Genomic DNA, 18,363 nt, shown 5'->3' on the forward strand with positions numbered 1-18,363 from the left:
TTCTCTTCTTCCCCCTGTACCTTTTGGTGGCACTGTTTGTGTTAAGTATCATTACATCAAGACTTGTTGTTTTTAACGAGCTAGAATTAAAAGGGGAGTTTTGCAGGCAGTGGCTTTAACAGGCACAAGTTAAAAATATTTAGGCTTACATATTTAAGCTTTGCACTGAGAACAAGAGGTGGAAACAGCTGCCTTGTGTATATAATGCTCCTAGTAACTTTTTCAGACTGAAAGCAGAGTTTATATTATTAATATTATTTATGCAGCATTGTAGGTCTGCATCAAGCTTTACAGAAATGAAAGTAGAAACACTCCCTACCCCAGAAAACATATAATTTAAAGGCCTGATCCTGCTAATTGTTCAGCAACCTTAATTTCCAATGGAGTCTGGGGTTCAGCACCTCTGACCAGACTCTGCAATTTGCAGCATCAAATTAAGCAAACACAGATAACGGACAAAGCTGGTGGGAGAGACAGGAGGGATGAGGGTTTCAACAAACCAAGACAATGTGATCTGAACTGTTATGCTGTGTGCAGCCCACACACTTCGGGTTGGACGTATTAATGCACTTATTTCAAAGAGAAGCTTGTGAAAAAATGTGAAAGAGAAGCCCTAGGAGTGGAGGTGTGGTGGAAATCTAGCAAACAGAAACAATTTCAGGCTAAGTTGGGTAGATTGGTGCACTAGGAAAGGGAGGCTGTTGTCATACATCAGGGACAGCGCATGAAAGGAAGTGCATGGAAGGAGACAAAGAAGAAGAGTGTTGGAGTGAAAAGAGTGTGCTGAGAACAGAGGCATGGGATTGAGATGGGAGCTGAGGGCAGATGTGCAAGCAGGTACAGAGCTGTGCAGTTCCAACCACCGTCCTCCCTTCTATACACTTTCCTGCTCTCTCCCTATACCTCTTTCAACATCTCACCCATTTTTTTGGACTTTGATGCTATCTAGACAATGACTGGAGGTAGAGGAGGTGATGGCAGCTGTATCCCTCTTACAACCTTTAGTCTAGTGACTAGAAAAGGAGTACTTGTGGCACCTTAGAGACTAACCAATTTATCTGAACATAAGCTTTCGTGAGCTACAGCTCACTTCATCGGATGCATACTGTGGAAAGTGTAGAAGATCTTTTTATATACACACAAAGCATGACCACACCACTCTCCTGCTGGTAATAGCTTATCTAAAGTGATCACTCTCCTTACAATGTGTATGATAACCAGGTTGGGTCATTTCCAGCACAAATTATCAAACACATTGTAAGGAGAGTGATCACTTTAGATAAGCTATTACGAGCAGGAGAGTGGGGTGGGAGGAGATATTTTTTCATGCTTTGTGTGTATATAAAAAGATCTTCTACACTTTCCAGAGTATGCATCCGATGAAGTGAGCTGTAGCTCACGAAAGCTTATACTCAAATAAATTGGTTAGTCTCTAAGGTGCCACAAGTACTCCTTTTCTTTTTGTGAATACAGACTAACAAGGCTGTTACTCTGGAATCTAGTGACTAGGGCGCTCAGTTGGGATGGAGGAGACCCCAGTTTGAATCCGTACTCTGGTGCCCTAACCACCAGGCTATGGGGTATTCTCTGGTGGGTCTTTCTCAATCTCTCCTGTTGAAGCTGCTCCATGTTGTAAATAATTAAATATTTATTGGAGCAGGGACTTCAACTTGGATCTCCCACTTCTCTCTCTGGGCTAATAACTAATCAAGGGAGTGCGAATGACTCGATAGCCTGGTGGTTACAGCACTCACCTGGGAGGAGGGAGATTTGAACCTGTCTCCCTTACAGCCCAGATGAATGCCTTTCATGCCACGCTAAAGCTTGGTGGTGGGGGGAGGGAACACCACATCCCATTGCCCCATTTTGTGACTCTAGTCCTTTAAAAATGTTCAGAAACAAAACATTTTGGGTTAATGAAACATTTTGTTCGATTCACAACAGACTTTTTTGAATCACTGAAATTAAAAAAAATAAATCAGATTTACTTCAACCCAAGCCATTCTCTTTTTCCAGTTTTTTAGAACTGCCACCAAACCAAAATAATCAGTTATTCACCCAGCTCTACCCAACCTTGCCTCCAGTAGGTGTTGAACACTCTTCATACTAGTCTAAAACTTTCTCCTTTCCTCTTTCTTACAGACCCTCTAATCTGTGCTCTGCTTCTTACCCAACTGAAACGCCCACAGAACCAGTATCATGGCAATGAGGAGAGACATTCTAGCTGGGGAGTCAGCGATATAAGCATGCAAGAGGAACTAAGACCACTGTGGCAAGAATGTGTGTGTGGAGGAGAAAAGACAAACAAAAGTGGTGCTCTGATGTCTCAGTGTCCTTGTCAGTGAGTACCAGCATGTCACTCCATTACCAATGTTCACGTAAGTTCCAGACACAGGGAGAAACACACATGGCAATGAAGGTGCTGATATGCTGTATACACTCACATCCACGGCACAAATATAGCACTACATTATTCCAGTTTTACCTCAGTTTAAGTATAGTTACACTGAAGTAAAATTGGAGTAATATAGGGTATATTTATACAGCAGTAAAATACCTATGGCTGGCCTGGATCAACTGACTTGGGTTTGGAGGTTATAAAATCGCAGTGTAGACATACAGGCTTGGGCTGGAGCCCAGGTTCTGAGACCCCACAAGGGCTCTAGCAAGAACATCTACACTGCAATTTTATGGCCTCACAGCCTGAGCCCCATGAGCCCAAGTCCATGGACCCAGGCCTGCCACAGCTGTGCTGTGGGTCTTTTATCACAACATAGATGTACCCATAGTGGTGAATCTGGCCCAAAACATTTTCCTATCTATATAATATTTTACAGTCTTTTTTGTGATAGAGAAAGCTAAGGAAGTGAAGACAGTATAGGCCCTTTTCTTATTCTGAGGGCATCAGTTTTCACAAACCCTTCGAATGACGACTGCCTCATTTAGATGAAGTACTTCATTTTGCCTTGCTAGAGTGTAGAAATCCCAAACTTGTGCCTAAACTCAGGCTTGCTTGCAAGCTGTGCAATAAATCAAAGCTACAGCAAGGTGGCCCTAGTTAGTGCTTTAAAGCACCATGATCATATTGCTCCATGGTATTTGGATCCTGACAGGAACCCATTGTTGTATGTCTTAGAAACAGACGCATATTCTATTTCATGTGAAGTACCAACAACCACCTCACATATATATGTGTAACCTAACAATAACTACAGTATATTCTATGAATAAGGACTTTGTAATATTACCTGACTAAAGGCATGAAGTACTTGAGTTACTTCTTGTGAATATGGACATTCAGAATAGTTTTCATCTGCCCAGCGTCCCGTCCGGTTACATTTACGCCATGCCTTTGACTCTTCTGCTCCATTGTGGAGGGAAATGGAGGTAAATGAATACTGAAGACAGGGGTGATAAGCAGTTATCCCAGCTAGAGTTTTGGGCCATCTATAAGGAGGATAATAATAAGCAATTTGAACTTGACATGCCTTATTTAGAACCAATTTACAATGTGGCAGCAATATGGCAGAACATTTGAAAAAAACTGTCAGTACAAAGTAATAATTTAAAACATTTTATTTTCTAAAAATAGCTTCCTGTTTTTGTGCTTTGTGGTAAATTACTTTGTTTTCTTGGGAAATGCCAAAAATACACGAACCCAGAGTCTGGCAGTGATGAAAACTGGCAACTGATTTGTTCTAATGAGGCGTTTGGTTGTTAAAAAAAATATATATAGATGGCATGTTTCCTCCATTTGTGTCTATTCAGCTCTCTAAGAGCAGAGCTAAAGAGCACAGAACTATCTGGAAATGCAACATCTGTTATTAAAAACCGAATGGCAAATGCTCCAAAAAGGGACGGCCATTTGTACTGTGGATTTTGGCCCAAAGCCACAGAAGGGAAGATCATGAGTTCACTCGCAAGCTCCTCCTTCTGCCTTAAGCATGTGGAAACCAATCTATTGGGGGTTTGAAGAACTCAGGATCCATGGGTGAGGAGGGTGCTAAGCCCCAGGTGAAATGGGACAGTTATACTCTAGCAGGTTTCACTTAAAAAGTATAGTGGATAAGCCAGTGTAAGTTACACATGAGTTCCTCTGCTTTGCTGTCAAGTCACTCCTGGAAAGAGGGCTCATAGGGCAACAGCAGTCAGCACAGCTCAACTAGGCTAGAGGGGACCAGTAGGCAATACAATGTCTCTGTACTGCTACTGTATTCTCAAGAGCCTCACAAATCCCAGGGAATCTGAAATTTTTGGGGCTGAATCCTGTGCCATTTTCAGGGCAGTGGGAACAAAATGTGTTCAAATGATTAAAAGGGGAAATTAGAAGGAAACATAACTACAATCTCACAGAGTTTCAGATGCCTTCATAAGTTTGGAGAGGATCAGGCCCTTTAGCACATGTCTAGTGAGCCTCCTAGTCTTGGTCAACAGACTTGGGCTAGGAGGGCTTGGGTCTAATCGTTACATCAGTATAATTTCAACGGAGGATAGGTCTACACCACATTTCGGAGTGAGTCTCCCAGCCTGGTTCGACAGCCTGAGGATAGTGGGGCTTGTACTAATGCTCTAAAACCAACGATGTAGACAGTGCTTTGAAGTTGCAGCTCAAGCTGGAGCTTGTGCTCTGAAGTCTAGGAAGGGGCAAGAGCTTCACAACCTGAGCTGCAACTTCAAAGCACTGTCTACACCGTTGTTTTTAGAGCACCAGTATGAGCCCTACTAGCCTCAGTCTGTTGAACCAGGCTGGGAGACTCACTCCAAAATGTGGTGTAGACATATCCCCCGTTGAAATTATACTGATGTAATGATTAGACCTAAGCAGTCGTACTAGTACTCAGCTTCTCAGTGATGCATGTAGCACACCTTGATTATTAATGTTTAGATTAACATGTAAATTAACCCTTTTTACTTGTGCTCTGTAGATTGATTTGAACACTAGTACATAATATGCTGACAGGTTCTGAGCCATCCACATCTTTTCAATTCCAAAGAAAGCTAAGCCAAGAAGAAAAATTACCTTCCTTTTCCACAGCTGACAAATCAATGAAATAACTCATCACATGGAGCAAAAACATTGGACGCAAAATGAAACACGAACAGAGTTGTGGGAAAAAAAAGAAAAAGAAAATACCACATATTTTCCTCTTTGCCTTTGAATGGAATGCTACCTTTAGTGAAAATGTACTGTATTAGCTAAAGGCCCAGTTCTTACCTCAAACATAAAATCGATGAGGTTCCTCAGAAAAGTAAGCACCTAATCTAAGCAAGGCTGGCAGAATCTGACTCTTTAGGATTAGGAATAATGCAACATAAAGCTTTTACCTTTAGCATTTAAGAACAGACTTATAGTGAGTGGAAAGCAAAGTACAACATCACACAAAATATCATTTAGTTCATAGGATCAGTTCAGTCTGATTCACAATGCATAATATTCTTATTGCAATTATAAATACCACCTGGGCCTGCCAACTAAAAGAACCAATCTTCGACAGCATTTATTGCTTCTCTGCCCAATAAAGAGGCAGTTTTTTTTAGTTTTGCTTTTGTGGATGATATCTTTCTACCTACATATTTGCTATGGTATCAAAACCTCAAAGATCTTTCCATGAAAAATTACTGGCATGTTAGCTACATCTCAGAGGAGAAACCTTTGAAACAAGCTTCATGTGTTAATGCTAAGTTTGCTCAAAAGAAGTTCTCTATAATTTTACATTAATTCCCTTCAAATGCCAAAAGAATCCATGGATTCAAGATACTTTTGATCTATGCTTCAAAACTAAATTTGTCTGGACATTCTGAAAGATGATCAATAAGGAAAGAAACGTGCATTCCTGTTCCTTTGATTTATATAAAAAGGCAAAATGCCCTTGGCGTTAGTTTGAGACACTATGTAGGAATTTATATATCTTTTATTTATAAATAAAAGAATGACATTTACTGGCAAGTGTATAATAGGCCTCTTAAGGTTGCCATTTGAAAGCTGCATTGTATGGCACTCAGTACAATTTTATATAATCTATTTCAAAAATGGTTCATTAAAAAACACCCACAATTCATCCTTTTGGGGCTGGACAGAAAGGTAGTTTTGTCAGTAACAAATAAACCCAACAAGCTCTGCTTGAGACTTTTAAAGGAATCCAAGGGATTTAGCTATGTGTCTTCCATTAATTTCAATATTTTCCTTGAAATTTGTGGTGAAGCAAAAAAATATGTTTTGGGGTGGGTTTTTTTGGAGAATTGTGAAAAGAATCTTTGGTGGCAGTAAGTTTTCCTTCTCCACACAGCTCTATCTGTGCTGTACCATAAGTGAAAGCCAGAGGCAAAGTACCAAGAAAAATGAGTCATTCTCACAGTTTAAGGATAAATTAAAAGAGAAGATATTTATTCCAGTTAGAAGCTTGTACAGAGAGCACTTAGCTCCCACAGGGAAAGCTCCCTGCCCACCTTACTTTTCTTTTAATTAATTATGCAATATCAACCCTTATCATAATCAACCTGGTAACAAGTTACCTTCTTGCTCTTTGGGGACTATTACACATTGGTGTTACTCAGTCATGGCCAGCCCCCGCCCCCACCCCCCGGGGCTCCTGCCCCATCCAACCCCCCCGCATTCCTTGATGCCCCCCGCAGTACCCCTGCCCCATCCACCCCCCTCCCCTTTCCCCTGACTGCCCCAGAACCAGGCAGGAGGGTCTTGTGGGCCACCGTAGTGGGTGCCCACCGTGCCCCGCCCCCAAGAGCCAGAGGGACCTGCTGGGGGGTGAAGTGGGGAGTCCCAGCAGTGCTTACTTGGGGCGGCTCCCAGGAAGCATCCGGCAGGTCCCTCTGGCTCCTAGAAGTGGGATAGCATAGCTGGGGGGGAACAGGGGGAGGGCCGCTCCCCTCACTGATTACATCAAAAGTGGTGCCTTAGGCGCTGACTCTGTGGGTGCTCCGGGGCTGGAGCACCCACGGGGAAAATTTGTTAGGTGCAGAGGACCCACGGCAGCTTCCCACCCCATGCCCAGCCCCAGCTCACCTCTGCCTCCTCCCCTGAATGCACTGCCCCGCTCTGCTTCTCCGCCCCCCCTCCTGCGAATCAGCTGTTCGCGTGGGAAGCTGGGAAGGGCTGAGAAGCAAGAGCAGCTTTGAGCTCAGGCCCAGGGAGGCGGAGGTGAGCTGGGGCAGGGAGCAGTTCCCCTGTGCGGCCCCGCCCTCCTGGGTTACCTACTGTGGTGTGGGCGGCCTTCCTCGCGCCTCCCTGCCCCAGCTCACCTCCGCTCCACCTCCGCCTCTCTGGGCCTGAGCGCAAAGCTGCTGCCTGCTTCTCAGCCCTCCCCGGCTTCCCGCACGAACAGCTGATTCTAAAAGGCTTCCCGCGAGAACAGCTGATTTGCAGGAAGCTGGGGGTGGGGTGGGGTGGAGAAGCAGAGTGGGGCGGCGCATTCAGGGGAGGAGGCGGAGATGGAGTGGAGGTGAGGTGAGCTGGGGCCAGGTGAGGGGCTGCCGGTGGGTGCTCTGCACCTACCAAATTTTCCCTGTGGGTGCTCCAGCCCCGGAACACCACAGAGGTGGTGCCGAAGGCGCCACTTTTGGCTGGTTGTTAAATTTAGAAGCCCTTTTAGAACCGGTTGTCCCTCTTGGGACATGAACCGGCTCCAGCTCAGCACTGGTGTTCCTGCAGGACAGGTTAAAAAAAACATATCTTAGAGTTTTATATTCATCACCATCATATTTCAACTTCTCCCACTTAAAATCTCTAGCAATAGTGGAATCCCTAGCAGATTTCATGAAGTCTCTGGTTCTCCTCCATTTTGGGAGTGAAAAACTTCTTAAAACATATCATGTGATTAAACTGGAGTTAAATCATAAGTTACATTTGGTCACCACTTTGTGCAGACTACAGGTTTAATATGTAATTTTAGGGGGAAAGTCTACCCAAATGCAACTAATATATTTAATCTCTTTCAAAATACAATTTGTGGGTAATATTCATATTTATTAAAAAGAACAAGTTTTTCTGAAAGCAGGGTTAAGTATTCTATTAATATTTTTTCAAATTTTATTACATATTACTAGGTATTTTAGGAACTTGGGTACTATATTCATAAAAAGTCATCTCAAGCAATCTGCTTGTTTATCTGAACAGTTTTCACTTTAAATTTTTACTACCTCCAGTGGAATATTCCGTAACAGTTGTATGCTATTTATTGCTCCTAATAGCACCTGAGCAAAACAATTTGAACTGGAATGGATTCATCAGAAGTGTATTGAAGATTATATCTTTTAATGTTTTAGTGCAGTGGTTATTGACTTATTCTTTACTGTGACTCCGTGTTACAACAGAAAAAAAAGAGTCCCAGAAGTTTTCAGAGCCTTCTCCCATTTAGCCTTAATGGAAAGGAAGGCAGTCACAACCCCCCGCCCCCCGAAACCTTCCATGCCTCAGGTTGAGAACACGTACTATACTACAAGCATTATAACAGAGTTTTTCATAATGCATTCTATGGACCACAGAGCACTTGCTGTTGGTCCTCAGAGGGCTGGCTAGTCACAGGGTGTTGGTTCTTCCTCCTACTAAATCACATTAAAAAGACAGCAAAAACTAAGTGAGATACTTTCCTAAAGTTCCTTTTCCACATGAGCACTTGTTGTAGTTACCACAAGGATATTTATATAAATCATGGATGAGAGGGAAAATAGTCCACAGGTTAATTTCTTGCATCAATATGAGGTCCATGCTGAGAAAATGTGTAAGAACCTGTTGTAAGTAATGTGTCCAGGATGAATTTACAGATCCATTTTATAGAGGACAAAGGCTTTTGCTTTCTTCATGTTTGTATATTTTAAACTTAGAGGAAATCATACCTGAAATCTCCTTTATTATTAATTATTCTTTCTTCAGGGCAGTAGGGTGCTGCTGTTTCTAATACCACAATTTCTACGTGCTTAGTACTGGTTCCATAGGAGTTGTTGATCAGACACTCCCAATCTCCAGTCGCACCAATGTCAATGCTGGACAAGATAAGCTCACTATAGGTATATATAAAAAAATAATACACAAATTATTGACCACACCTAATCTATACACAGGTAGACATTTGTTACTTGAAAAATATGAAGTTATCTTTTAGGGCTTTACTACAGAAATACAGAACCATTTGTGTATGTGTATTGCTGTAAAGACAGAGAAACATGGTGATTTGGTATGAAGTTTTCATCAGCATAAATTTGGATTAGCTGTCCTGACCATGAGTGACAAAGCCACAGATATTTGTACAGGTCATCCCAAATGAGTATCAGATACATACAAAAAGCTACATAAAAAGAATGTTATTTATGCTGCAAAGTCAAACAACTGAAAGTTAGAAAATGCCAGATTTACAGTTGCCACTGCAACCTTAATTTGGCCATGATGTCCTCCTGTCCTGCACCCCACAGCTGTTTTAGCAACTCTAAGGCATTCCCAGTCCAGTGCCTGATACTGCTGTAGCAGGTGCATGGGCCTGGCTCTTTACAGTTTTCAGTGATTTCGGCAAACTGTCAACAGTTTCCTGAGGAATGCAAACTAGAAGATGAAAATGATATTTTTTTTAGTATTGTGCAACTCAGGGACATCTGAATGGCATTTCAAGGGACAAAGAAAAGGCATTTGTATAGCCAGGGGCTTCTCACTGTTGAATATGAAAGACTTTCTGCAAACAGTGGAGGTGTTACTACTTGTCCAAAAAAAAAAAAAAAAAAAAAAAAAAAAGGGGGCACACAAACCTTTATACTGGAGTATTAAGAAACCTAAATATATGGGTTGCTATCAACATCCTCAATATTGAAACTTCTGTGCAGTACCACACCACACTAACATGTTGACTCTGTATGACAAATATTCTACAGGGTTTGGGGAATTATTTTAGAACCATTTCTAAATTTTATTGATACTATTTTTCATAGACTTCAACATGTCAGCCCAGCTTCTCTTAGTATAATGAGTGAACCCTTTACCCCACTGAAGTCAAAGGGAATTTTACCCCTGACTTCAACAGGACCAGGATTTCACGCAATGACTGCAATTCGATAGATCTTATAAACAAAAAATTCTAACTATTAAATTTTCGGAAACAAATTCTACATTTAAGTCCTTATTAAAGATGCACTTCTGCTGTGCTACATACAGCAAATATTCTTGGTTTGAGTCCTACCTACAACAAATCTACTTGGAAACAAACAAACATTGTTCCCCTTCCTCTAACTTGTGTGTCTGTCCTTACACTGGGAGATTCTTGTGTCATGGCCCATCCCTTTCAGAATTTCTGGGAGGTGCCTTGTTAATTATAGTCACTAACAAACAAACAAATAAATAATAAAACACCTTTAAAAGGTACCTAAAACCTTTTATTTACATAATTCATATTAATATTTAAAGCTGTAAAGTGTCATGATCTACCATGAAAAATATACACCATTGAAAAAAGCTTGCTTTCTAATAAACAAATCACAAAATATTAGACCGTAAATCTGTCACTGATCCAGAAATGAATATTGCTCGTTCTGATCCTCAAGGAAGTGCATTTCTAGAAAGAAACTCTGGATTTAAAAAGGAGTTGGGAGGGTGGGAAAGGCAACATCTCCCTGAAAATTTTTATTGTTTTACAAATATGGCAGCTGTTCAAAGCTGCTCAGTGACTTGGAATCTTAGTTGTTCTGGAAGAAATGGATTATGGGCAGAATGCAGGGCAAGTAATAAATGTACATGATAAAACAACATCACATAGTTCAGTAACTGTCAAACCGATATCAAAACAAAATTTGAGGTAGTTAAAACAAGACCTTATCGGCAGGTATTTGGTGGTCCTTCAAGTTATCTGTAATGAGTTTGACAATTTTTAAAGGCAATGTGTAGTAAAAAGAATTGTACCAGTTACTGAATTTTGTCATCTTAAACTTGATAAATTTCCACTTTCTTTCAACTTAAATCATGATGAATAAATTAAACCACAACACATTAGCTGCATGAAGGTGTCCGATTTCCTCACATATAAACTAGTTGAACAGATGCTTTTATCTATATAAAAATAGACTACAACTGATTGATTCACTCAGCAACCTACATTCCCATTTTTTCCCCATAAACAATGGAGGACGACCGTCTCAGCTAGTCACTTCAATATCATTGCCAGTTGATAATGATTCCTAAATTAAATTTACTCTTTCAGACCACAAATATTTTCACATCACCTTCACAGTCAGCTGGGGACAATATCTTCAAGCTGGTTGAAAAATTTCCATTGAAACTGTTTTTCAATAAAACGTTTTTTTTTAAAAATGACCTCACAGTAGCGTTGGGGCAGAATAACTTCTGAAATGCGTGGAATATATGACAGTCAGATGAGCTAACCTATTGATATAATTGATAAAAAAGCAGATGAGATCACTGTTAAGGTTTTGCATTTGAGTACAAGTTTGATGAAGTTGAAGTTGCTTTTGGGTATCTGCTGGATACAGATGTGAAAGCCTTATGGGGGTACTGGACTGCATTATCAACAGCATTGTGGGAAATATGAAGGTGGAAAGGAATGTACATGTCTTTCCCCTTAACTTCTTATTTGCATTCTTTTAAGGTTCTGATTGCATGAAGTTTTTCCATAATCTTAACTACTACTAAACATAGTCTTTGTTTGTAATTAACTCAGTTTTCACACAGCTCCAAAGGCAAATATTTACTAGCATAACATCAGTCCTTACATTAGAAGTACAAGAGATCAGCGTTGTCTGAGATTATATGAGGAAGCTGACATTCAGACTCATTTAGCCTTCTATGAGCCTTGACTAATGGTGGACAAAATAAAAGGCCAGATCCAGCGTTAAGCAAAGCAGAAGACCCTTCAGAATGACTAGGGTACGAATTACCATCTGGCCATGGCAAATTAAGAATGAATTTATATTCCTCTAGGAACATTTTGGGTAGAGAGCCCAATGGTGAAATTGTTCATTTTCTTACCATCTGGATATGACAAATGATTAATTGATTTTATTCCCCCCGGAGGCTTTTTGGGAACTGGTCAAGTAGAGAAACCTTTTACATTCTTAAAAAGAGAAGCCTGTAAATTGTCCTGCCACTCAACATGATGTCTTAAACATTTTTTTACCTATAATCCTTAGCAACTTCAGGTTTCTGGAAGACTTTAAGGAAAGCATGGGTCCGTATAGAATTTTGTACTCCTTTGTAAACCTTTCCAGGAGGTACACTACTTATGCTGTGTCTTGGCATTATTATAGCAGCCTTCTCAAAGGTTCCAATAATAATAGTGGTTTTTGGCTCCTAATAACAGGCTGCTCTTGAGCTTCCTTGAGGATGGTGGTGAGTCTTGGCAACAGGTAGAAACTCTCAGTCCCCACATGAGCCTAGAAGAATGCTGAATTTAGGCAGCTTGATCAGAGAGGAATCAAGACATGAGGAGGATGGAGGCTTCTGGTCCCTCCTGCTCACAAGAGATGCATTTAGTTGTGCCTCTGGCTGCCATCTCTCCTTCAGATCCCACAAAGGCTAAGGATCATTCCCACGAGTTCACTCAGCAGACCTTGTGGCAGTAGTGAGTTTTCCAAGGGGTGAAGCAGAGGACAGAAAGAGCCCACTGCAGCGGGCATCATGCCTTTCCTAAAATTGGAATGGATTCTCTCTCTCTTCTTGAGAAGTGCAGTAGTTGCCATTTCCAATAGAAACTTGTGACATGCCAAGAGGTACAGTCCAGGAAAGCCTAGGTGTTCACAAGAGGGGATTACTGCAATTTGGAATGGAAGTGTTCTGACTGGAAAGCTGCCTGATGAGGTCAAAGGGCCGAGTAGCACAAATGTTGTTCAATTTGTCATGCACCTTATAACACAGAACCTTGAAAGCAAGGAAGACGATTGTAGTGGGGTTCACTCAGAGGCCTTCTGGCTCAGTGGACATGCTGTGGCACAACAGTCTCCAAAGCCCGGCGGGACAGGGGGCTTTGTCAGATCAATCTCAGGGTCTGGCAGCCAAGTTACAGTCTGTCCTTCTCTATGTTGGACTGGGGCAAAGGGAAGAGTAAGGAGACCCGGGTGATCTCTCTGCGCATGGTCCAGAGCCCAAGGGATGTGTCTATCCTCTCTGGCTGATACCCCAGACCAGCCTCTCCTGGGCCACCTCCAAATCCCCCCCCACCCACCACCACCACTACCACCCACGGACTTCCTTCGTTTGGGGAATGGTCGCAGCTCTCTGCTTCCCTTCTGACAGAAGGTTGTTCAAGTAGTCTCAGTGATTCTGACAGTCGGCTGGGGCTTCCCAGCTCACTTCGCAGTGTTCAGTGATTTCCTCCTTGTCAGGGAGAAGGGGAGAGAAAAAGGGGTCAGGTTTCTGGCTGACTGGTTGGGCCTTACCCACATTCCTTCCCCTGTGTATTCCTAGAAGGTACTAACTGGCTTCCTCCCTGGGTACAGCCTCTTTTACACTCTCCCAGCAGCTTGATTGCCAGAGTCCCATTTCAAACAGGTCTCCTATTTGGAGCATGCTTCGCAGCTGCTGAGGGCCAGGGCCTTCTTGGCCCAGTACTGCCCCATCACCCCTTTAGTCTTAGTGAGGGGTCTGCAAACCCTATCGCAAGGATATACATATTTTTTCCTTTTTGTGCTGGGAGAACTCATGCATGATAGGAGTCCTCTCTCAAATGTAATGATTGACATGCTGGAAAATTAACCACAATATGCAACTGAAACTGTTCCATGAAAAGTCGTTATAATACTCTACAACACCCTGCAGTGTTGGTCATTGCTAAGTGAGGAAGCTTAATACAGGCAGAAAGCATATCCATTTAATCAGTTAACCTATGGCAAAAGATTTTCATTTGAAGCATAGATTTTCTTCATTATAGCTATGCTTAACTAATTAGGCAGATCGGAACTAGGTCATGTTTTGTAGAGTTACTCATTTCTTGTCCCCAAGTAATACCTTAGCAACATTTATCTTACATTCTGATAGTCATTTACATGTCAGAAAAAACAACAACCAAGGGAGGGGGAGACTACAGCAGCCTATTTTGATAATCTTTCCTTCAGAAAGGTTTTAGAATCTGACCGAATTTCCTATATAACTTTGCAAGAACCAATCTCCGTACAGGGGAAAAACAAAAATAAATTACTGGAACATGAACAGGTTTTTAACTTTTGTGGCATTTAACTTTTGTGGTCAATTGCTGAAGGAATTGGCGGCTGTGATTGCAGAGCCATTGGCCATTATCTTTGAAAACTCGTGGCGAAACGGGGAAGTCCCGGATGACTGGAAAAAGGCTAATGTAGTGCCAATCTTTAAAAAAGGGAAGAAGGAGGATCCTGGGAACTACAGGCCAGTCAGCCTCACCTCAGTCCCTGGAAAAATCATGGAGCAGGTCCTCAAAGAATCAATCCTGAAGCACTTGCATGAGAGGAAAGTGATCAGGAACAGCCAGCATGGATTCACCAAGGGAAGGTCATGCCTGACTAATCTAATCACCTTTTATGATGAGATTACTGGTTCTGTGGATGAAGGGAAAGCAGTGGATGTATTGTTTCTTGACTTTAGCAAAGCTTTTGACACGGTCTCCCACAGTATTCTTGTCAGCAAGTTAAGGAAGTATGGGCTGGATGAATGCACTATAAGGTGGGTAGAAAGCTGGCTAGATTGTCGGGCTCAACGGGTAGTGATCAATGGCTCCATGTCTAGTTGGCAGCCGGTATCAAGTGGAGTGCCCCAAGGGTCGGTCCTGGGGCCGGTTTTGTTCAATATCTTCATAAATGATCTGGAGGATGGTGTGGATTGCACTCTCAGCAAATTTGCGGATGATACTAAACTGGGAGGAGTGGTAGATACGCTGGAGGGGAGGGATAGGATACAGAAGGACCTAGACAAATTGGAGGATTGGGCCAAAAGAAATCTGATGAGGTTCAATAAGGATAAGTGCAGAGTCCTGCACTTAGGATGGAAGAACCCAATGCACAGCTACAGACTAGGGACCGAATGGCTAGGCAGCAGTTCTGCGGAAAAGGACCTAGGGGTGACAGTGGACGAGAAGCTGGATATGAGTCAGCAGTGTGCCCTTGTTGCCAAGAAGGCCAATGGCATTTTGGGATGTATAAGTAGGAACATTGCCAGCAGATCGAGGGACGTGATCGTCCCCCTCTATTCGACATTGGTGAGGCCTCATCTGGAGTACTGTGTCCAGTTTTGGGCCCCACACTTCAAGAAGGATGTGGATAAATTGGAGAGAGTCCAGCGAAGGGCAACAAAAATGATTCGGGGTCTGGAACACATGAGTTATGAGGAGAGGCTGAGGGAGCTGGGATTGTTTAGTCTGCAGAAGAGAAGAATGAGGGGGGATTTGATAGCTGCTTTCAACTACCTGAAAGGGGGTTCCAAAGAGGATGGCTCTAGACTGTTCTCAATGGTAGCAGATGACAGAACGAGGAGTAATGGTCTCAAGTTGCAGTGGGGGAGGTTTAGATTGGATATTAGGAAAAACTTTTTCACTAAGAGGGTGGTGAAACACTGGAATGCGTTGCCTAGGGAGGTGGTGGAGTCTCCTTCCTTAGAGGTTTTTAAGGTCAGGCTTGACAAAGCCCTGGCTGGGATGATTAACCTGGGAATTGGTCCTGCTTCGAGCAGGGGGTTGGACTAGATGGCCTTCTGGGGTCCCTTCCAACCCTGATATTCTATGATTCTATGATTCATTCTTCTTCAGACAGACACAGAGAATTGGTTTCCACAATTTAGGCAAAAAGCCGGCATAGCCTATATCTAATCCATGCCTCCATAAATTATTAATACTAACAAAGAATTTAAAAAATGATGATCCCTGGAGTCTGCTGCTGCTGGGAATGCAGTCTTTCACGGAGGATAAAAGGTTAAAGCATGGAAAATCAAAAGACAATGTGCAAGTCTGGGCATTTAAAACGAATTTATATTGCGAATCTGATCTCTCTGACCAATTGTCAGAACTACCCAGGAAATAAATATCTTTAGAGAACTGATGGACTTTTAAAGAAAATTTGTGTCAGGCAGCAGCAAGAGAAAGGGAAGATTAAAGTACTTATTCAGGGTCTTCTATGCAACACAGACGAGGTCTAGCAAATATATTCCAGGTGTAATCAATTTGTCAAAGTCATAGCAAATTCAATACACTGTATTTTCTATTTCTTCTGATCAAATATATAAAACACATTACTAATCATTTAATTCAATCTATGTGTTGAAAAAACAGACACTCAAAATATTGACTATATTAAACATTAAGTTTCATTGTGATTTAAATAGTGCCTAACATGCTACACTGTGGATTAAATTTAAGAGATGTTAATGGAATGGAGAAAGTGATCTATTGCAGCATTACAATAAAAATATGTTGACAAAAATATAAGACATATACCTTCAACACAGGAGACAAATGATCCTGGAGATTAGTTTTATTTCTGTTATTCAAATGAATGATACTGACTGAAGAGACATCAATGGTCAACATTGTCATAGGATAATACGCTCCATCTGCCACCAAGTACTTGGCCAAAGGTGAAGTATATGTTTTCAAAGTAGGGTCAGTGATTCTGTGACTCAGTGTACAGTTCCATGAAATACTTTCTCATAAATAAGATAATAAATACAGAAATATTAATATTGGAGACAAGTGGCAATTTCTCACTGTGCAATGGGAAATCTGCTGCATACTGACTGTCTGTAACACATGACAGATTAGCTTTTTTAATCTCGAAGCCCATCAGATATAGTCAGAGCCCAGATACTCAGCTGTAGCTACGGAGTGTTCAAAGGGCTGTATGCGAAAGTGGTCTTATGCCTCCTGGATCCAATCTGTACCAATCCATTCATCAGGAGGGTGAGCTGCTCTAATTTCTCTCAGCAACCAGAGTTAGCTGGGACATAAGAGAGCCTTGCCCACACAGAACTTGTCAAAAGAGCAGGTACACGCCACTCAAGGATTCCTCTAGGTTGGGTAAATCATCTGACAACTGGGTTTTGTACCAGAAGAGTGCTATAAAGCTGCCCTAACAGGGCAGGATCTGGCCTGGTGTTTTTTTAAAGTATACTGTACATTTATTAATTAGCCAATGGTTCACTAGTTGAAAGGCTTGGGGGAGGGGTGTAGTTTGTTTTATTGCTTTAAAAAAATATCAGCAGACAATAAATAGTCAGCTATATTGGAATTTGTTTGACTGCCACAGCAGTTGTTTGGTACAATGCAGTTAGACCTGTTGTACATCTTCCATTTGCTCTCGGAGAAGTAGTATTCTATAGACTGGAATATTGTATCCTGAGAAAGTTTTATTCCACTTGCATAGTTCTTGTGACTTGTACACTAGGAGAGGTTTTCAGACAAAAATATCATTGTGACAATCAGTCCAACAGAGTCAAAATTGCATAAAAAGCTTTTTAAGTAAAAACATTTCCCAGATGATTCACGAGAAGTGTTAACCTCTTTTTGATGATTCTTGATTACTTGATTACAGGCCTTTGGGACTAGCCAGAAAAAGGCAATGCTCAGTTCACTACACTAACTAATTTTTTAATTTGAAATTATTTCTTTCTCAAGTTTGTAGTTCAAATGCTTGCACAGCAATATGGCTGAAGTGTGGCTGCTATCTAATCACTTGTACTTATGAATATTGTAATGTAACAATTTATGAATACTGTATGAAACCTGGTCAGTCAGGGTTACTTGGGTCAGAAGATTTGCCTGTGTGAATGCATTGATTTAGCAAGAGAAGGCTATGGGAATAACAAACAGGGAAGCAATCCAATGACTTCCCAGATAAGAACATCTAGGTAGACACTTGAAAGACAATGGGGCAAACTGTTGACTTCAAAAATCCTGTCTCCAACATGTTATACATCTTGTTTTGCCAGAGTGGGCAGTTGCCAGATCAAAGGGCTATAAACAGTCAAAAAGTGTCTTGATTCCTGCCAGGGTGGTGAGTTGCCAAGGGCTGCTCAGGATGTTCTCAATGAGCCCTGATAAGCTCAGATTCCCTGTGGGGCTTGTGTGCACTACCTGCACCGTCCAGGCCAACTCTTTCTCCACACACAGATCCTGACCTGATATACTGCTGATGGCTTGTGGGTGGGGGAAGTGAGGGAAGGGGAGATCAGTGCCACAGAGGCAGCTGACCCTTCCACCGTTCCATGCTGGAAGATTCAATTGTGCGAGGTCCCCTCTAAGTACATCTCATAGGGAGATGAGTGGGCCCCAAGATAGCTATCAGTTCCTATTTTCTTTAGGAAACAAGAATTGTTTTTAGCCTTTCAGCCAAAACTTTTCACTTTACAATACTTGTTTTGATTAATGTTCTTATCTCTTAATATTTCAGTATTCTCAAAAT

The 18,363-nt window shown here is 41.8% G+C and overlaps 1 protein-coding gene across 1 annotated transcript in view; it reads right to left on the minus strand.

Annotated features, from left to right (window-relative positions):
* ADGRA1 (adhesion G protein-coupled receptor A1) overlaps window positions 1-18,363 on the minus strand; it is a 469,964-nt gene that overhangs the window by 192,672 nt on the left and 258,929 nt on the right. The window contains exons 8-9 of the mRNA XM_073353951.1: window positions 8,851-9,015; window positions 3,249-3,447 (exon numbers count right to left, since the gene is read on the minus strand). Coding sequence (XP_073210052.1) covers window positions 3,249-3,447; window positions 8,851-9,015 — 364 coding nt within the window. The remainder of the gene's footprint in view (window positions 1-3,248; window positions 3,448-8,850; window positions 9,016-18,363) is intronic.

The sequence above is a fragment of the Lepidochelys kempii genome, chromosome 7, assembly GCF_965140285.1.
Source record: "Lepidochelys kempii isolate rLepKem1 chromosome 7, rLepKem1.hap1, whole genome shotgun sequence".
Taxonomy (NCBI): Eukaryota; Metazoa; Chordata; order Testudines; family Cheloniidae; genus Lepidochelys; species Lepidochelys kempii.